The sequence below is a fragment of the Zalophus californianus genome, chromosome 17 (genome assembly GCF_009762305.2).
Source record: "Zalophus californianus isolate mZalCal1 chromosome 17, mZalCal1.pri.v2, whole genome shotgun sequence".
Lineage (NCBI taxonomy): Eukaryota > Metazoa > Chordata > Mammalia > Carnivora > Otariidae > Zalophus > Zalophus californianus.
In genome coordinates this window covers 46,133,626-46,153,403 of record NC_045611.1, presented here as the reverse complement: position 1 = coordinate 46,153,403, position 19,778 = coordinate 46,133,626, and the positions used below count along the sequence as shown (strand labels likewise).

The window sequence follows — 19,778 nt, the reverse complement described above, 5'->3', positions numbered from 1 at the left end:
CTTGGCCATTTTGCTCTTGTTGTCAGCAGTCAGAAATGACATGTTGTTGATCTCATTCTGGACCACAAAGTTCTGCTCCTCACGCTTAAAGTTCTGGTGGGGGAGGCAGTGTCGGGATCAGTGGCGGCGGCGAGGGTCCCGGCAAGGAGGGGCAGAGTGGGCGGGAACTCACATGGGACTTGGACCAGTAGATGAAGATCTCGCCCACCATCCTGAACAGCTCCTCGGCGCTGGGATTGGGCTCCGTCAGCCAGTGCGCCCTGGGTGGGCAGGAAGGGGGCCAGTGAGGGATGGGGGCGGGACCCCCAGGAGAGAATGACTCACAGAGAGCTCTCAAGGGGAGGGGACCCTCCGACGGGAGGGGAGGGGTGGAGTTTTCCAGAGTAATCTGGCCATTTGGATGATCTGAAAATCTTAACCATTCCTTGAAAGAATGGATTCTTCTATCTCTACCCTTCTCATGGAAGTGTAACATAAAACGCCAACTTGATGAACGCGCACAAAGCAAACACTCTTGCGTAGAGAAACAGAACATTTCCAGAACCCGGAAGTATCTTCGCGCCCCTCCCAGCCACTCTTCTTTCCCTCCCCTTAGGTGACCCTCCTCCTGATCATGAATTATTTTTGTCCGTTCTCGAATGTTACAGAAATAGATGATAGAATATGTACTCCGTTTTGAATTTTCCTGGCTTCTTTCAACCTGATGTTTGTTGAGATCCACCCAGGTTGTTGTGTGTTGCAAGGATTAGCTCATTTTCGTTGCCATGTAGTATTCCGCTGTGTGAACGCACCACAATTTACTTGTTCAAGCTCTTTGACCCAGCGCTCCGCCTCCTGGGCACCTACCCTATAGCAATACCCACCCCCTGAGCACAGCAATGGGTGTGCATGGATGTATCCAGCATGCGCACCACTGCTTCCCATGTCTGCTCCCGTGACAGACATAGCTAATCAATCACGGCCCCCTTTCTTACGAAGCCCTGATGCAACCTTAAAATCTTCTCCACCAGGATGGAACTTGGAGTTGAAACTTATTCGCTACCCCCGGATTTGGCTGCCCCTAGGAGTTAATAATTCTTTAAATAGTGCTTCTGATTTTAGGGAGATGTTGGCAATCAGTGGATACCTGTTCTTGCTTTTATTAAGGACCTGTTTCTGAGGGAAACCAGGCTGGCTGGATCTGGACTGTCTCCCCTTCCTCTCAGTGATGGAGGAAGACCCGACCGTTGGGCCCCATCCACCCAGTCCTGGAGACAGTGCTGGGGGCAAAGCGGGGCTCCTTATGGCCGACACGGTAGCCTCCCAGGGGCTCCGACTCAGCAGGTGTAAAGGAGCAGAAGGGGAGCAGATACCAGCAGGCTGGATTTTGTGGGGAGTGGTCAGAAGGCTGGGTGGGCTCAGGTGAGAATCAGAAAAAATTAATAGTCACACAAAAGGTGGGGGGCTCTGCTGGGGTTCAGGGAAGCGGGAGGTCAGGCTGACTGTGCACGGGGACGGCTGGGCACCTGCTGACCTGTTGTTGTCCACGTAGCGGATGAGCAGTGGGTAGAGGGCGTACAGGTCCCGGCAGAGCACAGAGAACTCGTCCCGCACCAGGACCTCGCCCTCCTCAGCTTCGGCCTTGGCCTCCAGGCGCAGCTGTTCCTCCTCGGCCACCACCTTCCCGGCCCGCTTGCGCAGGCGCCCGATGGTGGGGATGAAGTGTGAATGCAGGAGCTCAGGCCGGGCCCGGCTCACAATGGGCTGGGCGAACACTGCAGGAGCAAAAGGGGGGTGCGGGGGACTTGCTGCTCGCCAGCCTCTACCTCCGGCACCTGACCTATGACCTTTGATCTCACTCCTGCCCTCTGCTCCCAGCCCATGATTCCTGACCTGTACCTCTGACCCAGCAGCTCTCGTGGACCCCAGCCTGACCCTGCCTTCTGACCTTAACTTCTACCTCTGATCCCATTCCTGACCTCAGGCCCTGACCTCTGACACAGCCCCTGATCCAGTCCCAACCATATCCCTTGACCTGGACCTGTGACCCCCAACCTGACAGAAGCCCCTGACCTCTGACCCCAACAACTGAATCATAACCCGATACCTTGCCCTAGCCCATGACCTCTCACCCCAGTCTTTAACCCCTGACCTAGCCCAGACCCAGACCCCTATGTCACTACATGATTTCTGTGACCCCTCTGGAGTAAGGTTTCTTACTCCAGTCTCTGACTTCTGCCCCCAATCTCTAGCTTGACCCAATTTCTGAAACGGAACTTCTGAGCCAGGGATCCCAGCCCTTTAAAGACTCATTTCTTGACCTCTAACCTACAACCCCATCCATAGCAGAGACCCTGATGCTTGACCTGGTTCTCTGACCCTTTGTATAAGGAACCCATGCCTCTGACCCAGCTCCTCACCCTCTCCAACATTCCAGAAATTCAGAATCCAGCCTGGAAGACTCCCAGGACCCATCCATCTAACCCCAGACCCTATGAGCCTGAGATTCTGACCCCTTGCGATGACCCCTGGCCTTCTGACCCTGAGCAAACCTAGACTCCAACTCCTCCCAACTCCCAGGAAACCATGGGCCCCGGGATCTCCCTCTCAGACCATCAGATCAAAGGGCCCGAGTTCTAGGACACTGGCCCCAGCCCTCAGAGGCCCGATGCCGGCCCCCCAGACCCACCTGCAAGCCGCTTCATCCACGACGCCTCGTCAATGCCCAGGTTGTTGACGATGATTCGCAGGATATTCCCCAGCAGGGAGTTAAGGTGGTCGGAGGTGACCGCCGTGCAGGGCGGGGGGGCCCCAGCGGGCAGGGCAGGTGGGGGCGCCTCGGGCCCACGCTCCCACCAGCGGGGCAGGTAGCTGCACAGCATGGGCAGTGTGATCTCGATGACGTGTGGCATCTCTGTATAGCGGGCCCCCGACTCGGCCAGCCCCCCGATGTCTGCCATGAGCCGCTCTAGCACCGGGATGTCAGGACACATCTCCTCCACGCTGTTGGGGAGCCCCAGGACTGGGGTGTGGGGAGGAGTCAGGGCACTCCAACCCATCGCCCCCAGACCTCAGTGTCCACCCCACCAACCCAGGCCCCCCCACAAGCTCCGGAGTGCCCCCAACCTGGGGAATCCTCAGCCCTCAGAGCCCAGATTGGACCATACTGCCCCCAAAGCGGCCCTCCACCCTCCCCTGGGCCCTGTGCTGGGGAGAACGTCAGGCCGGACAGCTGCCCCAGAGCCACACCACTTACTGGCCCGCTCCCGGGGAGACTTGGTCGTGTACACTGAGCAGGCGTTATACTCGTTCAGCTGAGGCTCCAGGAACGCCACTGGCATAGCGGCTGCCAGGCGGGCCAGGCACTCCCCGAGGGCCGGCCGCAGCCTGGAAGAGGGGGCTACTTAGCTCCCACACCCCCCCACCCGCCTGCTCCAGGGTCCCAGCCTCTGTCCCTGCAGCAGTGCCTCTCCCCAGAACTCTCCCGAGCAGAGCTGTCATCCACCGAGGGCACCGGTGTAGCCTTGTCCCTGGGTTTCTTAAGTGCCCTCTTGCTCCAGCCGGTGATCCCAGCTCAGGAGAGCCCACCCACATGGCCACCGCCCGGGGGAGCCCTCCCCGGTGCCCCCAGCTTGCTGTGGCTCCCGTGTACCACCCCCGTTTCTGTGGGCCCCCTGCCAGAGCAAGCTCGTTCCCCCGTGGGGAGCACCGGCCATCCTGGGCAGCCAGTGCCTGGGGCCGATGTGACCACTGAGCCCTAGGCAGCCACTTCCTTCACTGGCCTTCCCCCGAGCGCCCTCACGTGGCCGCCCCGCTGAACTGCAGCTGCCGCCAAGCACGTCCTTTGTTGAAGCCTTTGAACAATCTCTCCTTCTCTTCACTCACCCCCATCTTCTCCTGCTCCCTCCTTTCCCTGAGCCCTCCCCCGTCCCCCACCCCACACAGTGCCCACCCCAGCCTCAAACTACGGCTCTCTCTCCTTACTTTTCCACGTAACTGTTCTTGGTGGTTCCCAGAGAGTAGATACTGCACAGCGTTCGGTAGCAAGAGACCTGGACATCATCCACTGAGGGAGAGAGGGAGGGCGAGGGTTGGGGATGCACCCACCGTACCAGTGCTACCCTGCCCTCCTCCCTCGTCTCCAAATACTGGGTAAGAGCAGAGCTGTAGAGCCAGCCTGCCATTTACCAGTTTTGTGACTTGAGCAAGTACTAACACTCTTTGGACTCAGTTTCCTTATCTGTAAATGGGGATAACTGTAGTACCTTCCTCGTGGGGTGGTTGTGAGGATCAAAAGGGTTAATGCTTGGAAACCAACGGGAACATGCACACAGCAGGCACTCAATAAAGGCTAGTTGTTCCTTCCTTAGAGAGGAGTCATGGGTCTTTTTGATGATAGTGATAAATACTCTTTCCAGAAAAATGCAAACAAACATCCAATCCTGACTAAAATTTGAGGTCCTCCACCATCCCCCACCCACCCCCGCCGCTGGAAGGCCAGATTAGGAACCTCAACCACTTCACAATTGTCATGAGACAAAAAGAGAGCAAGGGGCAGATTCTGAATGGAAGAGACTACGCGGACATAACCACCAAACGCAACGAGAGAAACCTGGCTGGATTCTGAATTTTTTTTTTTAATCAAAGACATTTTAAGGGTAACGAGGAAAATTTAATACAGTCAGGGTACATGGTGATAATGACATTGTGACTACATGGCAGAGGTTCTGATTCTAGGGACATGCAGACTCAGTATTTAGGGATGGGGTGTCACAGTGTGTGCAACTCCCATTCAAAAAGTTCAACAAAAAAGTTTATAAATACTTTCACCCCTAAAGTGAAAGGCTAAGCAAATGGGCAAATTGTTAAGTCCTCTTCTTCTGACTTTTCCTGGACACTTGAAAATTTTCTAAACAAAATGTGGGGGTGGGGGAAGAACCCCATCCAAGCATGACCTACCTTCCTTTTATCAAGAGGTTCCAATTTCAAATAAACAGTGGGCTGAGACATGGCCCCACTATCCGCCACTGCCCCCAGCCCATCGGCCCTCCAGCCCGTCCTGGGCACCTTACGGGGTATTCCCTGGGCCCCTCGCAACCACCAAATCCCCGACTGACCTCAGCATCTACCCCAAACTTGTTATTTCTTCCAACCCGTGTCTCCTGGAAGGCCCACCATCCGTGGGTCCTGGGCCAGGGCCTTGGGCCTCACTCTGGCTGCCTCCCTGCCAAGCCGATCCCCTCGGCCTCCTGAGCGTCTGTCCCATCAGCTCCACCTGTCCTTCCCCGCACTGCTCCACCACAGTCCGGGCGACCTCTGGTAAGGCTCATGCTTTTGAGTACCTGACTCCCCACTGGGTGTAGCGTCTTGCCCCTGTCTCATTAACAAAGGCACGTTGCTCACTATTATGTCCCTTTGGTAGCATCAACACGGCACACACTACTAATGGACTCCCAATACCTGCTCTTAACGTTTTTCTGCTCTTTTCTTCTCCCTAGTAATAGACCTACAATATTTAGCTGGACACACGACCTCCCAGAATAAAGGCCACTTCCCCAGCCTCCCTTGCAGTGGCATGAGGCCACACGCTAAATCCTGGCCAACCAGATGGATGTCAGCAGGAGCGATGCAGACCGCTTCTACGGCGTTCCTTTAAAAGAACTGCAATGCCCTTCTCTTTGATTCTTCTCTCCTCCTACAGGCTAGAGTGAGGATGTAGGTGTGCCATCCTGGACCACACGGGAAAAGGCAGTATTTCCAAGATGGCAGAGTACCAAGGTGAAGGACACCTGGGCTTCTGACGTGAGGAGCCACTTACAACTAGACGGTTACATGAGAAAGAAATACCCTTCCCTCCTGTTTTAAGCTACGGTGATTTAGGGTCTTTTTGTTAGAGCGGCTGAACTCGTACCCTCACTGACTCATTCTGTTACCTACCAATTCAATGAATGCACCCTGGGCTCAGAGCAATGAATCCACGCACACAAACACCTGGGGGCTCTGTCAGGCGCATGGGGACGTCTGGTGTTGGCCTAATCAGCCCCCCCACCCCTGCCCGCGGGGCCAGGGGCCCTTACGGATGACGTCGTCTCCGAACTGGTGCTGGGCGATGTGCTGGAAGAGCGTGGTAAGGACAGGCAGCAGGGCCACGGTGGTGTAGGTGAGGTTCTGGCCCACGCCCTTCACCTGCGTGCGCGCCTGGGACACCTTGCCCAGGCGCAGGTTCTCCACCATCTTCTCGATGTCCTCCGACGCACTCTCGAAGAAGGAGCGGAGGCCAGCCTTCACGATCTCAGGGCCTGACTTCATCACCGTCCTAGGAGGGAAGGCGGGGCGCGCCAGTTCTAGAAGCGGAGATTCTAGATTTCAGAGAGCCGAGGAGAACAGGGGCGGGAGTGGGCACCCCGCCCCATACCTGGCATCCAGGGAGCGGGCCAGGATGTGAAGACAGTTGACCACAGCTGGAGCATCTGTCCCTGGGAAAGGAAGACGGGCCAGGGTGAAGGAAGGGCCAAGAGGGCAGTGCCTTCCTCTACCTCCACCTCAGCCCCAGCGCCCCCTCCACCTGGACCCCTGTCCTTCCCCAAACCCGCTCTGCCTGTGCCTCCGCCACCCCAGCCTGGACCCCTCGGGCCATCACGGCCTGGGGATGAGTCTGTGTCCCTACTGGCCTGGGGGCTCCATGAGGGCAGGGCCCAGGGCTGTCCCAGTCACAGCCCTGTCCCCAGGATGACCTCGCCCGTGCCCAGGTGCGGAGGGAGAACACAGTGAGGACTGCTCAGATCAAGGCCTGAACCGGGAGCTCTTTCTTCAGGGTGGGGCTGGCGATTGCAGGGAGAGAGGGAAGATTCGGGAGAAGAGCTGGGGGAGCAGAGCTACTTACCAAAGAGAGAGACTCGGTGACGGACAAGAGCGGCAAGCTTGCAGAAGAGGCTGAGGAAAGAAGGGGACCGAACGACGGGGAAAACAGGTAGTGAGGCTATCGAGGGACAAGGACAGCAGTGACGCAGTCAGAGGGACAGCGACAGAGGAGCAGGAGGGCGTAGGATGCCGGGGAAGAAAACGAAGGGGAGAGGAAGGGCGGGGAGGGTGCAGGGAGATGAGCAAGCTTGAGAGTCACGGGCAGAAATGTGCGTGCTGGGGGCTGGGGAGGCTGGTCTGCCTTTCTGCCTCGGTGGCCAATTCACCCCGTTTGCCTGAAAGTCCCATGTCCTGGGAAACCCGTCGGGCCTGGACACAACGGGACAGCTGGTCACCCTCACCCTTCAGCTCCCTCTGCAGGTGGTTAGTGCCCAACGCCCAGCACAGAGCCCCCAAGGTCCAAGGTTGGGTGGAGAGGGTCCAGGATTACAATCCTGTGAAGTCAGGGCGCTGGGTCAGAGGTCACAGGGTAGCCCACCTGGTGATCATTTCCTTCTCCTTGTTGGAGGCATGGCCGCCACTGCCCAGCACTTTGGCTGGTGTGGACAGGAAATAGAGGCAGTGGTTGGTGAAGTACTGGTTGATCAAAGGGAGCAGGATCTGGGGGGTGGGGTGCGGAAGAGATGAGGGGGACTGGGTGAAGGGTAGGGGAGTCTACCCAGTCCCCAGTCCCCTCCAGCTTCTGAGCCCACCCCTCACCTTGGCAAAGAACTTAATCTCCTGTTCGTGTGGGGACTTTTCCACTCGTCCACTGCTGACCACAGCCTCTGGTGGAGGAGGGAAAACAGGGGTCATGTTGGGTTCAAGGCTGGGGAACTCGGGGTGTTCCAATGGGGGGGTGAACTCTGGGGCAAAGGTAGGAAAAGTTGAGAGATTAATTCTTGGTATAAAGTCACCTCTGCTGGCTTCAAGGTGAACCTCTCTCCCCTCTCTCATCTGATCCCTCCCTAACTCCTTGATCAAACCCTTCCTGAGGCTGAAAATGGGGAGGAGGATAAACTGGGATGGGGTAAGGCCGTGGGACATCCCCGTCCTTATAGGCCCTTTTCTCCCTGAACTTTGATACTTGGCACTGAATCAATTTGGAATGAACAAATGCATGAAACAAGAAGTCAGTGTAGACAGATTCGAATTGATTTTAGAGCAGAAATCAATTTCAGACAATAGTAATGGTGACAGTACTAATTAATACTACTAAAATTATAATGCTGACTCCCATTATTAAACACTGGCTATGTCACCGGCACTGCGAGAAATGTGCTTGTACAATTGCCTCCCAACTTGGAGGTCTGTATAGTTGGTCCCTCTCCTTCCTATTATAGACAGGGGAGCTGAGGTGAAGTAACTCAGTCCAGGTCACCCAGCAAGCAAGGGACAGAACTGGGGCCGGTTATGGTGGACAGATGGGGAAACTGAGGCACAGGTGGGGCTTGAGGAGAGATGTGTGAGAGTGAGTCCTGCTGTGCCACTCATCTGAGGGCGTCCGGGGGTCCTGGGTGGCTCCCCGGGGGAAGCTGGGAGGGATTCTACGGGCCAACTGTGATTCTTAGCGGGACGTATGAGGCATGTCCAGGGCATACCAACAGCCTCCGCCCTCAAAAGAGATCCAGGATCTGCCCAGTCCTCACCCTCTATGCCCCTATGCCCACAGTCTGTCCCCAGTGCGGCCAACGGGAGTCTGTGAACACCTGAGGCAGGTCACAGCCCTCTCCTGCTCAGAACCCTTCCATGGTGCCATTCCACTCAGGGTAAAAAGCCACCGTCTTCCCCATGCCTGCAAAGCCCTACATGATCGGCCCTGTCATGTCTCTGCCCCCAGCTCCTCGCCCTCTCTCCCTCAGTCACTCTGCTTTGGCTGCACTTGGGCCTCCTGTTACACCAGGGACCTCTCAGAGCTTTCGCACTGGCTGTTCCTCTGCCTGGAATACTGTCCTCACACCAGCTCCCTCCCAGCTCCTTCAAGGCCTTCTTGAATACTTTATTTAAATTTTAATCGGGCCTACTTTCCCCCACTCCTAATCTTCCTTAGCTGGCTCAAGTGTATTCTTCTTCCCCAAACACTAACTGCCTTCTAAAAACCTGTTAACTGATGTTAATCGTCTGAATGCACCACAGGACTATAAATGCAGGAGGACAGGGATCTTTGTCTTGTTCATTGCCCTCAACACCCGGAACAGTGTTCTCAACACCTGGAACAGCCATCCGGCACAATAATGAGATGATGGGAGGGAAGGAGAAATGCATGAACTGGGGCCTTAGGTGAAACTGCACGTATGGCGTATGGTGGGCGCGCAGAGGGACTCCTTCATACCCAGGTGGGCGATAAACTCTTGGGAAATGTCCATCCAGCGCAGCAACTGCTGCAGGAAGCCAAAGGCGAACCGTTTCTCAATGGAAGATGTGTCCAGCTCCATGTCCTTAAGGCCTCTGCGTGGACAGGCAGAGAGGAGTCAGCCCACAGGAAGGCCCGCCCAGTCTCCCACTCCTCTCCAGTTCCCCTTCTGCTCCCCTAGGCCCTGACTCTGCAGGCCTCTGCCCCACCCCAGGTCCCCCTCAAGTTCCCGGATGTTCCCTGGCCCCGCCTCCCCTCTCCAGACCCCACCCCAGCCCCCCTCTCCTGTCCAGGCCTCGCCCTTCTAGCCCCTCCCCTCTCTGGCCTCGCCCCCTCCCAGGCCCCCCCCTTCCTCTCCTCTCTGGCCCCACCCCTGCTCTCCAGGCCCCACCCCTCTTAGCCTCCTCCCTTCTCTGGCCCTGCCCCGTTACCCCAGCCCAGCTTTTCCCAGTTTCTGCCTTGCTAGTTTCTCCCACATTCCCCGCCCCTCCCTGGCCAGGCTTGCAGCCCACGTGCCTGGTGACAGCATAGCCGTTCATCTGCAGGAACTTTAGCAGCTCCTGGGCCTTCTCTCGATCTCGTGCCTTCTCCTTGGCTGTGAGTGTGTCGTAGGGGACCAGCAGAGGGTGGGTCCCACCACCTGGAGCAGCAAAGACCAGAAATCAGAGGACTGGGGAGACCCAGGCCACTCTCAGTGAAGTGGTTCTTGCAGCTGAGGGCATGCATAATTATAGCAATAAAAACAGAGGTAAGAATAACCAACACATGGTTTTCAGATGATCGTCATATCTTCACCACAACCCTATGGTAGTAGATGCTGTTATTATAGGGGTGGGGGGAGGGGCAGGGTGAAAGCAACTGTTCAAAGTCACACAATTCTAATCTAGACCTTATGACTCCGGAGCCTATGACTAGCGGACTTTGGTCTGAAGAGGGGTCTGTGCGGGGATGGGATGGGCGCCCTCACCCTTGGCCTCCAGCTCCTGTTTCTTCTTCCGCCCCCACGTATTGTGGTAATTTTCGGCCAGCTGTTCTGCCATGGCCTGGGAGTGGATGAGAGTCAGAGCCCAGACTCAGAAGATGTCCTCCCCAACCCCAACAATCACCTCCATGCCGCTAGATAAAAGATCAGGAGTCTCACCTGCAGTTCCCGGGACAGGGTAACTCCGCTGAGGTCGGGGGGCTGGGGGTTGTAGCCTTCTCGCGGATCATAAGTCTGGGAGGACAAGGGAGAGATGGGGGGGCTTGATGGGCTAGCAGGAAGCCGGGGCCCCAACACGGTTTACCCCCTCCACCTGGCCCTAGACCCCGGCTCTGCACCCGCTCCTTAAGGCCTCGTCTCTAAGCCACGCCCTCCTCTCCTCTGCCCTTTGCGGTTCTTCAGACCCAGGCCCACTCCTTTCCCAGGTCTCTCAGCCTTGTCCAGCACCTCGCTCCCGGCCTCCCGGATTCTGCGGAGCCCACCTCCCGCCCTTCTCCTCTCTCAACCCCACCTCCTGCCTGGCCCCGCCCCCTCCTGGCCCGGCTCCTTATTCTAGCCGCTCACCATCCCCATGACCCCCCTCCCCCCGCCCCCGCCTCCACCTGGGCACTTTGGGATATCTTCCGCGTTTTCTTCTTCTCCGTCTTCTCTTCCTCACCCTCCCTGGCCTTCTCTATCGTCCATTCCCAGGCAATCATGGCCTTCAAGGACTCCTTGATGGGCCAGCGGTAAATCTCTTTGTCCTGGGGTGGACAGAAAGGTGGGCAGTTGGTGGGATGGGACTGGAGGGGGGTGGCGGTAGGAGCCTTACTGGCTGGCCTCCAGGGTCTTAAGAAGGGGAAAGCCTCCACCAGGTGGCTAGGAGAAAGTGGTCCAGCTTGGATTTGAACCCAGGTCTCTTACAGTGCCTACCAAACAAACTCTCATCCCATTTTACACATGAGACTCAGAGAAATTAAGTTGTATGGTCAAGGAATCAAACCCCGTCTCTCTAACTCTTTCTAAGAGAAGGAACACGAGAAGTCCAGGGTCTAGGCGAGGCAAAGTCCAGGGATGAGGGGCCCTAACGTGCAGTCCCAGCTAGATCTGAACTGATGAAGCAGCCTCCCTCCTCCCTGAACGCCCAAATTTGGAGGTTACATTTTGGACCCCTAGCATTGGGCCCCAAGTCTTGCTCACCTTCTCTGAAAAGGTCTTATAGGGCCTCAGCATGGGATGAGTCTTCAGTTCCTCATCTATGTTCTCCCCATAGGACCAGTTGTTCTGGATCTAGAGGTGCAGAGGGGACAGGGAGGGGCAGCGCCACTATGGAGCTAAGGGCGGGGGCAGGATGAGGGGTAGACAGCAGCCTGGGGGACTCCTAGGGGAGTCCCTGGAGGGGCTGAGGGCTCCAGGGGAGGTTTGGGGTCTCAGGAAGAGTTAGGGGTCTCAGGGAAATCTGGGGCCTCAGGGAAGACCTGGGTCTGGGGGAAAGCTGGGGTCTTGAGAAAGGCCAGCAGGAATGGGGGTTGCTGGGGAGGGGAGGACCCTGGTGCCAACCTTGTCGAAGGCCCACTTCTCATGCGTGTACTCCGCAAACTTGTTAATGAAGGAGTCCAGCTTCTCTGGGATGATCACACTATTAGGGGGGATAGGGTGGGCAGATGTTGGGGCTGACCCCTCCTTCCATGTCTGAAACCTTCTTCTCTTTCCCCCAGCCCCCAATCCCCACCCCACTCCTGCCCCCAGGCCTCACTTGAGGGTCTCCACAGGCCGAGGATCGAAGTTGCCTTCAGCATCTACCGTGGCCTTTTTCTCCGCCTTGGATGAGTATGAGGCGTCCACGTAATCGGGGGGCAGGGCCCCTGCGATGGCGCACAGACAAGGCATAGCCATGCGGTACAGCTCTGCATCATACTTCTGGGGACACCAGAGGTGGGGAGTGTGGTCACTGCAGGCCTGGCTGGGCCTTCAAATCTTGGGAGCCCTAGGACCTCAAACTCACCCCTCCAACAATCAACCCCCCTCCCTGGGCCACCACACATCAATTAATGATCTCTCTCCCTGAAACCCAAACCTCAGCCCACCTGGACCCGAAAAACCACCCCTATATCACCCCTCTCTAAGCTCCCAAACTAGAGACCGAACCCCTCTCCCATTACAACCAAACCAGAGACCCAACTCATAGATTCTTCTGGATCCAAACCTGCACAATTGGGGGCTTCCTCTCTGAACCCCAAGTTTGGGAATGTCATTTGGGATTCCCCAACTTTGGGCCCCAAACCCTCCAAACAGGCTCCTTTCAGCCCCTCCTCCACCACGTGCCCAGACCTTATGGGCCAGCGAGTCAAAGATGCCCCAGAAGAGTTTACGAGTGAGGTGCAGCTCTTCCTCGGAGGTGACCCCGAAGTTAGCCCAGCCCGTGGGGAGACAGTAGTACTTCCAGCAGCGCTCATAGTGGTTGGTGAGGAGCTGGGCGGGAGCAAGAGGGGAACACACAGATGAGAGGCATGTAATAGGTGGCAGGCAAAAGAAAGCCCGAGGAGGCCAGGGGTGCGAGCCTTTAAATTATGAAGGTGATATGGATTATGCAAATGATGCTAATGAGGGAAAATGGTACACTTCTTGGGGAGTGGCCTGGGACCATTTACTATGCAAATTTAGCCATCCAATTTAGAGTCAGGATGGCTGTTCAACCAGAGCTGCATTTGTCTGGTGTTGCTTCACACAAACAAGCGTGCTAATATTAATTCATAGGTAGGGTTGTGTGCGAAGAGCAAATGGACATATGGACGGAGTGATCTGTGCTCCCAAGAATGGCCATGGCAAACAAATATAGGCAGAACCCCATGCAAATATATGGTAATTAGGAAGAGGGCCTCATACCTACTATGCAAATTTGAAACAGGGGCTGATTTAGATGTATTATGTAAAACAGTCAAGATATCTGAGTTGGAGGTATCTCCTTATGCAAACCAGAAGGCAAATTAAAAAAAAAAATCATAGGAGACACCGTGCAAATATTCAGAATAGTTGGGGTGCTATTTATTCAAATCAATGCACTCATTTGAAAAGAGTAAGGCTGGTGGTCTGGGCATGCGAATAAGCATGCTAATTAGGGAAAGCAGTGTACTCCATGCAAATCTGTGCGAATTTAGGTGAGGCCTGGCTCAGTGTTAGGCAAATCAAGCACCAATGAAGGAACGGTAGGGGCACCAATGACGCCAAGTGACCGTCCTGGAAATCCTAGTATGCCAATGAGAACACCAGAGAAGTTGCCGTGGGGACGCTGCCCTCACATTTTGCAGGTTAACTGGGCTGGGCGGTGCGGGACACGCAGCCCTGAGGCCCGAGGGCCTGCCCTCACCTTGAGCGGCATCTTGGCGAACGCGTTCAGGATGGGCACGTCAAACACCAGGCGCCGCAGCAGGTGCTGCAGCATCGACGGGCGGATGTACCTGTGGGGACACGCACCGGACGGCGGGGTCTCACCCCCAGGCTGGCCACACACCCCTCTCCCCACCGCCCCGCCTGCGCCACCCCCGGCCCCGCCCCACCTGCAGAGCGCCATGAGACAGTCCTCGATGACGTCGCGCTGCGCCTTGGTGAGCGAGCGGCCGCGGGACAGGCGGTACACCGTGTGCAGCATGGAGTCCACCATGATGGCGCGGTGCTCGGTCCCCGCGAAGAGCGGCGCGCACTTGGTGATGAGCGGCAGCACCGCCAGGCACAGGTAGCGGTTCAGCGCCAGCGCCATCTCCGTGGTGCTGAAAGTGGCCTGGGGCGCAGAGTGGTGGCATCAGGACTGCTTGCACTCCGCTCCCCGGGTGGCCCTGGCTTCGGATCTCCCGCCCCCCACCCCACAACACTCCCCACCACCGTCTCTATTATTACTTTGAACTATGCAAAATTTCAAACATACAGAAGTCGAGGAACCAGTGAATGAACCCTCGTTATCCAGAGTAGACTGTTCAGATATCGCTCTGCGGGCTTATTTCCTCTCCAAACTCACCTTTTTTTCCTGTAATATTTTTGTACAGCCCCAGCCATATACCGCTTTACCCATAGATATTTAAATATGTATTTCTATTCAGACAAGTGCTTCTGTTTCACATCCCAGGCTGCCATTTTCACACCCAGCAGAATTAACAAGCGCGCAAAATTCATGATCAGCTTTCTCCAATTGTCTCAAAAATTGCTTTACATTTAGCTGGGATTATTTGGATCTGGGCATGAGATCCCCAGAAGGCCCCCATACTGTATGTGTCTGGCTTCTGGGTCTCAGGTCTTTTCATCTGTAATTGTCTAACCTTTCCTATTCTTTTTTTTTAAATATTTTATTTATTTATTTGACAGAGACACAGCGAGAGAGGGAACACAAGCAGGGGGAGTGGGAGAGAGAGAAGCAGGCCTCCCACCGAGCAGGGAGCCCGATGTGGGGCTCGATCCCAGGACGGTAGGATCATGACCTGAGCCAAAGGCAGACGCCTAACGACTGAGCCACCCAGGTGCCCCCTCCTATTCTTTTTAATGCTATTTATTTGCTGGAAAAACTGGATCATTTATCCAATGGAGTTTCCTATATCTTAGTTTTGACTCGTCATGTCCTGGTGGTGTACTTTAACTTGTGCCTCTGCCCTCAGTCTTTCCTTCTGTCTTTCCTTCCTTCTTTCCTCCCTTCCTTTCTGTTTTCTTTTTTTTTAAGATTTTTTTTTTTAATTTTTACATAATCTCTACACCCAGCGCAGGGCTCGAACTCACAACCCCGAGATCAAAAGTCTCACGCTCCACATAAAGAGCCAGCCAGGCGCCCCTGCCCCTCAGTATTTCTGATACACTGGTAGTTACAGAGTCAAGTTGCAGTGTTCCCTTTCCCAGCCAACAGTTATTTCTCCCATCTTAAGAAGAGTCTTCTCAGGGAGCCTGGGTGGCTCTGTCGGTTGAGCGTCTGCCTTCGGCTCAGGTCATGATCTCAGGGTCCTGGGATCGAGCCCCGCGTCGGGCTCCCTGCTCAGCGGGAAGCCTGCTTCTCCCTCTGCCTCTCCCTCTGTGATCTCTCTCGCTCTCTCTCAAATAAATAAAATCTTTATTAAAAAAAAAAGTCTTCTCTCAGCCAAGGCCACCTGTCCAGCATATCATCATTCCTCTGCCTCCTCTGTCACCAGAATTGTTGACACCTGCTGTCTCCAATACGTCACCTGCCAGACCCTCGTAAACCCCCTCCAGTAGGGCTCTTCCCCCACCGCCTCACTGCAAGTGCTCAGCAAGTTCACCAGTGACCTCCATTTGGCCACACCAGCGGTCATTCTGTCCTCATGTTGCTGGGCCGTGTCCCCTCCTATAATCTGTGTTACTATTATATATCTATATAACTATTATCGCTGCTGTCGTGCGCAGGTCTGTCTCCTTGGTGCTGAGCCATCATCAAGAATGATTATCTCTTAAATAAGAAAGATGAGATGTTGGAGAGTTCCACCCACCCTCGCCCAGAACTCAGAGTTTATCTTGGTTTTTGTTTTCTCTCTTGCCGGGGGTCGGGGGGGAGGATTAGGATGTGTACACAAGCCCAGACAAACGGAAGCACAGCCGCTATGGCCGTGCCCCATCTTGCGTCCTCTCTGGAGGCAGGGAGGGTGGCTACACGGGGCTCACCGTGTCCAGTGAAGCGGCTGCCCGCATGTCAGGCAGGAAGCCCACGTCCAGCACATGGAGCAAGAAGTCTTGGTTCTCAATGCCGTACACTCGGTCCAGGAAGAGCACCATGGATGCCTTGTGGTCCGGCACGAAGGATGCCGACATCTTTGGCTGTACCAGAGCCCCATCTGTGGGCCAGGAGGGCGGGAGGGGGGGCGGTCAGAGATGCCCTTCAGACCCATCTACTCCCTCCGCAGCATCCCTCCCTTGCTGAGGCCTGCCCCCTCCGCACCTTTGCCCAGGGTGGGGATCTGCAGTGGGAGGCTGATGATGCCCACAAGGTCATCCAGGGGCACGAGGGAGCGCAGGATGGCACGGATCCGCAGGGCCTCTCCCTTGCCGGCTTGGATTAGCTGGAAGAGGGAAGTGGGCACATCATCCAGCACCCTGTGCCCCATATGCTCCTTACTCCATGCATCCCTTCCTGACCCACTGACAGGTAGAGCGGGACTCCTCGTGGGGCACACTCTAGAATTCCCAGCCCTGACTCCTCTGCCCGTGCTTCTCTGCTGTGGCCCTGACCACCTCTGGACCTCATTGCTTGGTCTCCCCCACTGGTGTGGGAGCTCCGTGAGAGCCGGGCCTGGGGCTGTCTTGGTCACTGGTCTGTCTATCCCCAGGACTGCCTCAACTAAGACCACCCACAGAGCGAGAGCTCAGTCAATGTTGTCCAATGCCTGACTGAAGAGGTTCAAGTTTGGCCCTGCATGCCACTCTCTGTCCCTGGACATCTAGGTCTCACGTGCATCTCCGGTGCACAGCGTCCTAGCAGGTCAATCAAGGCAGCGTAGAAGGACATGATGGCGTGTCCCAGGTGCACACGGTTCTCCTCTGGGGGCTCCTCACCGAAACTGCAGGGCAAGGTGGGCGGTGTGGGGGAGGCGGCAAGGGGCACCCAGCAGGTGGGCCCGTTCCGCTGAGGAGGAGGCAGGAGACTCACTGCTCACGCCGCCGGTCCCTGCGGACTCCTGGGCCGTCGCGCGCGGGGTCCTCAGAGATGCGAATGGCCTCTTCGATGGCGGCCAGCAGCCCCGAGCCGCCCTCACCCCGCAGGGCGGGCCCGAAGCACTCAGGCTTGCGGATGAGCAGCCTCACCACCACGTTGGCGTTCTCCTCCACGCTCTCACCTGGCGGCTCCGGCGGGGTCAGAAGGCCTCATGAGCCACTGCCCGGAGGGAACCCCGCCCCCACCGCCCCAGCACCTCGAGGGCTAACGTCAGGCCCCCATTGGTCTGCGCATCCTGCCGGCCCCGCCCACCCAGAGGAACCCCTGCCCAGGCTGGGCCAGTGGCTCCGGGTGTGGCCCGCACCCCAGGGAGGCTTTGGTCAGTGCCCCCAGCCCCCTGCCCTGCCACCGCCAACTCCTGACTCACCGTTGACGAAGACGGCGAAGCGCAAAAAGTCCAGGTAGCGCTCACCGCCCCCTGGGTTCCAGCCGATGTCTGGGTACCCTTTGGCCAGGAGCATGGGGCAGCTCTGAAGGCCACAACCTGCCAGGTAGGACACCACCTGCCGGTGGAGAGGGCCTCAGCCAGAGGCCAGACCCACAGTTTCCCCCCCAAGGCTCACACGTCCCTGCCCATCCCTGGAGCTCTGCAACCGGCTTCATTTCTGCATCTCTCAGCACACAATCCTCCTCCTCCTGCACCCTCATCTCCCACCTGGACCATCCCAGCGGCCTCCTTCCTGGGCTCCCTGCTCCCCTGGTCTATCCCACCCAACGCCTCCCCCAACACACAGAAGTGTCCCTTCCTTGCTTGGAACCCCCCTGTGGCGCCACCTCACTTAGGGTAAGACCCAGAGCCCTCTTGGTGGTCCACTAAGACCCTCTGCACAATCTTCCCTGTCACCTCCCTGCCCTCACTTCCCACCACTAACCCCTTACTCCCTCTGCTCCAGCCATTCTGGTCTCTTTGCTGTTCCTCAAACTCACGAGGTTCCCTTCTGTCTCAGGGCCTTTGCTGTTCCCCTGCCTGAAAGGCTCTTCCCCCTGATGTCCGTATGGCCCCTCTCGTCCTTCAGAGCTTTACCTGAATGTCACTTTCTCAGTGAGGCATTCTCTGATCACACTTGTCTAAACTTGGACACCCTCCTGACACTTGATGTTTTTCTCCCCCGGCTCACTTTTTTCATTCTTAACACTCGTCACTAGCTCATACACGATATATTTTACTTATTCATCTTGTTTATTATCCAACTTCCCAACTAGAATGTCAGCTTCGTGAGGACAAGGATTTTTGCTTTTCTCCATCACTGTCACACCCCTACTGTCTGGAACAGGTCCTGGCACGTAGTAGGTACTCGGGAAATAGTTGTTGAATGGGTAATACTACAACAGCAGGTAACTCTTACTGCGTGCTTCCTGGTTTATAAATGCTTTCATGGATTAACTCATTTTATCCTGAGGACAACGCTATTCTATTACATTCATTCAAAAGACGAGGAGACAGAGGCCCAGAGATTTAAGTCACTTGTCCAAGGCCACACAGCAAGAGAGCAAGGGGAGTTAGCCTAAGTTGCTGAACTCCAGAGCCCATGCCCTAAGTCACCACCCACAGAAGTGGGGGGCACAGAGGGCTAAGAAATGTGCCAAGGTCATGCAGCTCCAGGAGAGTGAGGCGTGGATTTGCACTCGGGCCCATGAATGAGGGACTAGGTCCTGCTCTTCCCCTGCAAATGATTCCTCTTCTGGTTTAATCCTGGGCCATCCTATAGAGTGGGTCCCAAATTAGCAGGTGCCCCTAGGGGCCACGTAGGGGCCAGGCCTCCTCTTTCCACACCTTCTCCAGGTCCTGCTCTTGCAATGCCAAGGCCAGCTCATTGTTGTCGATGACGGAGGCAGCTGCCACATCCAGAGGCGTGGAGCCCTGCATGCCTGTGAGGGCAAGGGGCAGGGAGAATGTCTTCAGAGGTATATAGTTGACTGTCTCACTGCTGCGTGTCTCACCTCCTCTCGGAAGCCCTCCGTGACCACCCCTTTTACAGCCTAGGTCAGGTGCCTCCTCTGGCCTGACCACTGTGGGCTGTCACTGTCTGTCTCCCACGCTGCACCGTGAGCCCTGTGAGGGCCAGGGCCGGGGCTGGCAGGGTATCCCCAGCCCTGCTCATCACAGGGCTACAGCCTAGGGGTAGGTTGAGAGTGAGTGTTTGCTGAATGACTGAATGAGTGAGTGAGCCAGCAGAGTTGAATGCTTGGATGGACCGCCAAGAGTGGGCCATGGGGGACAGCCCCCCGGTCCGGGCTCAGGGGTTCTCACCCAGGCCGATGCCACTGTTCTCAAGCAGGTAGCTCAGGTGGTCGAACATGGAGCGTTGGTTCTGCCGGCTGATGCGACAGAAGTAGCAGAGAAAGCGGCAGCAGCTTGTCACCATCTTAGGGAAGCGGATCTCCTGGGCAGGCAGAGTGGGCCGGTGGTCAGTGGCTGCCCCCCTCAGTGGCCCCCTGCCCTGAGCTCCTCGGCCCACACAGGCCCCTTACCTTGGATTCGCCACCACCGCCAAGGACATTCACCATGACCTCCATGACCGTCTCGTGCATGCCCAGGGCGCGCATCAGGTTCGGGTGTTGGTAGAAGACTTTGTTGTTCATGATGTTCCTGTGAACAGGTAGAGTACACGGGGTCGCCAGGGGCCAGGTGGGGCCCAAGTGCAGCGAGAGCCCCTGGGCCCTTGGGAGAGCTGTCACCACCACTGGGATAACAGTCAACATTTACTGAGCTCTTCCTTCATGCCTGGCACCATCCCCCTTTACAGATTTGGGCTCATTCAATCTTTATGTCCACGCTGGAAGGCAGGAACTATAATTATCCCTATTTTATAGAAAAGGAAACTGACGCACGGATCCAAGGTGGGCTCCCCCAGGGCAGAGATCCTTACCACGTTGCACGTTGT

The 19,778-nt window shown here is 56.4% G+C and overlaps 1 protein-coding gene across 1 annotated transcript in view; it reads right to left on the bottom strand.

Annotated features, from left to right (window-relative positions):
- Positions 1–19,778, bottom strand: part of RYR1 (ryanodine receptor 1) — a 107,375-nt gene that overhangs the window by 45,321 nt on the left and 42,276 nt on the right. Inside the window, 30 exon segments of the mRNA XM_027617543.2 lie at positions 1–93; positions 173–260; positions 1,514–1,754; positions 2,669–3,001; positions 3,236–3,366; positions 3,964–4,045; positions 6,057–6,295; positions 6,395–6,455; positions 6,863–6,912; positions 7,379–7,500; positions 7,600–7,667; positions 9,212–9,327; positions 9,749–9,872; positions 10,200–10,275; positions 10,374–10,448; positions 10,817–10,957; positions 11,394–11,483; positions 11,754–11,832; positions 11,950–12,113; positions 12,525–12,665; positions 13,561–13,651; positions 13,751–13,971; positions 15,846–16,015; positions 16,120–16,240; positions 16,630–16,738; positions 16,828–17,014; positions 17,261–17,396; positions 18,668–18,762; positions 19,145–19,277; positions 19,366–19,483. Of these exon segments, the coding sequence (XP_027473344.1) occupies positions 1–93; positions 173–260; positions 1,514–1,754; positions 2,669–3,001; positions 3,236–3,366; positions 3,964–4,045; positions 6,057–6,295; positions 6,395–6,455; positions 6,863–6,912; positions 7,379–7,500; positions 7,600–7,667; positions 9,212–9,327; positions 9,749–9,872; positions 10,200–10,275; positions 10,374–10,448; positions 10,817–10,957; positions 11,394–11,483; positions 11,754–11,832; positions 11,950–12,113; positions 12,525–12,665; positions 13,561–13,651; positions 13,751–13,971; positions 15,846–16,015; positions 16,120–16,240; positions 16,630–16,738; positions 16,828–17,014; positions 17,261–17,396; positions 18,668–18,762; positions 19,145–19,277; positions 19,366–19,483 (3,895 nt within the window).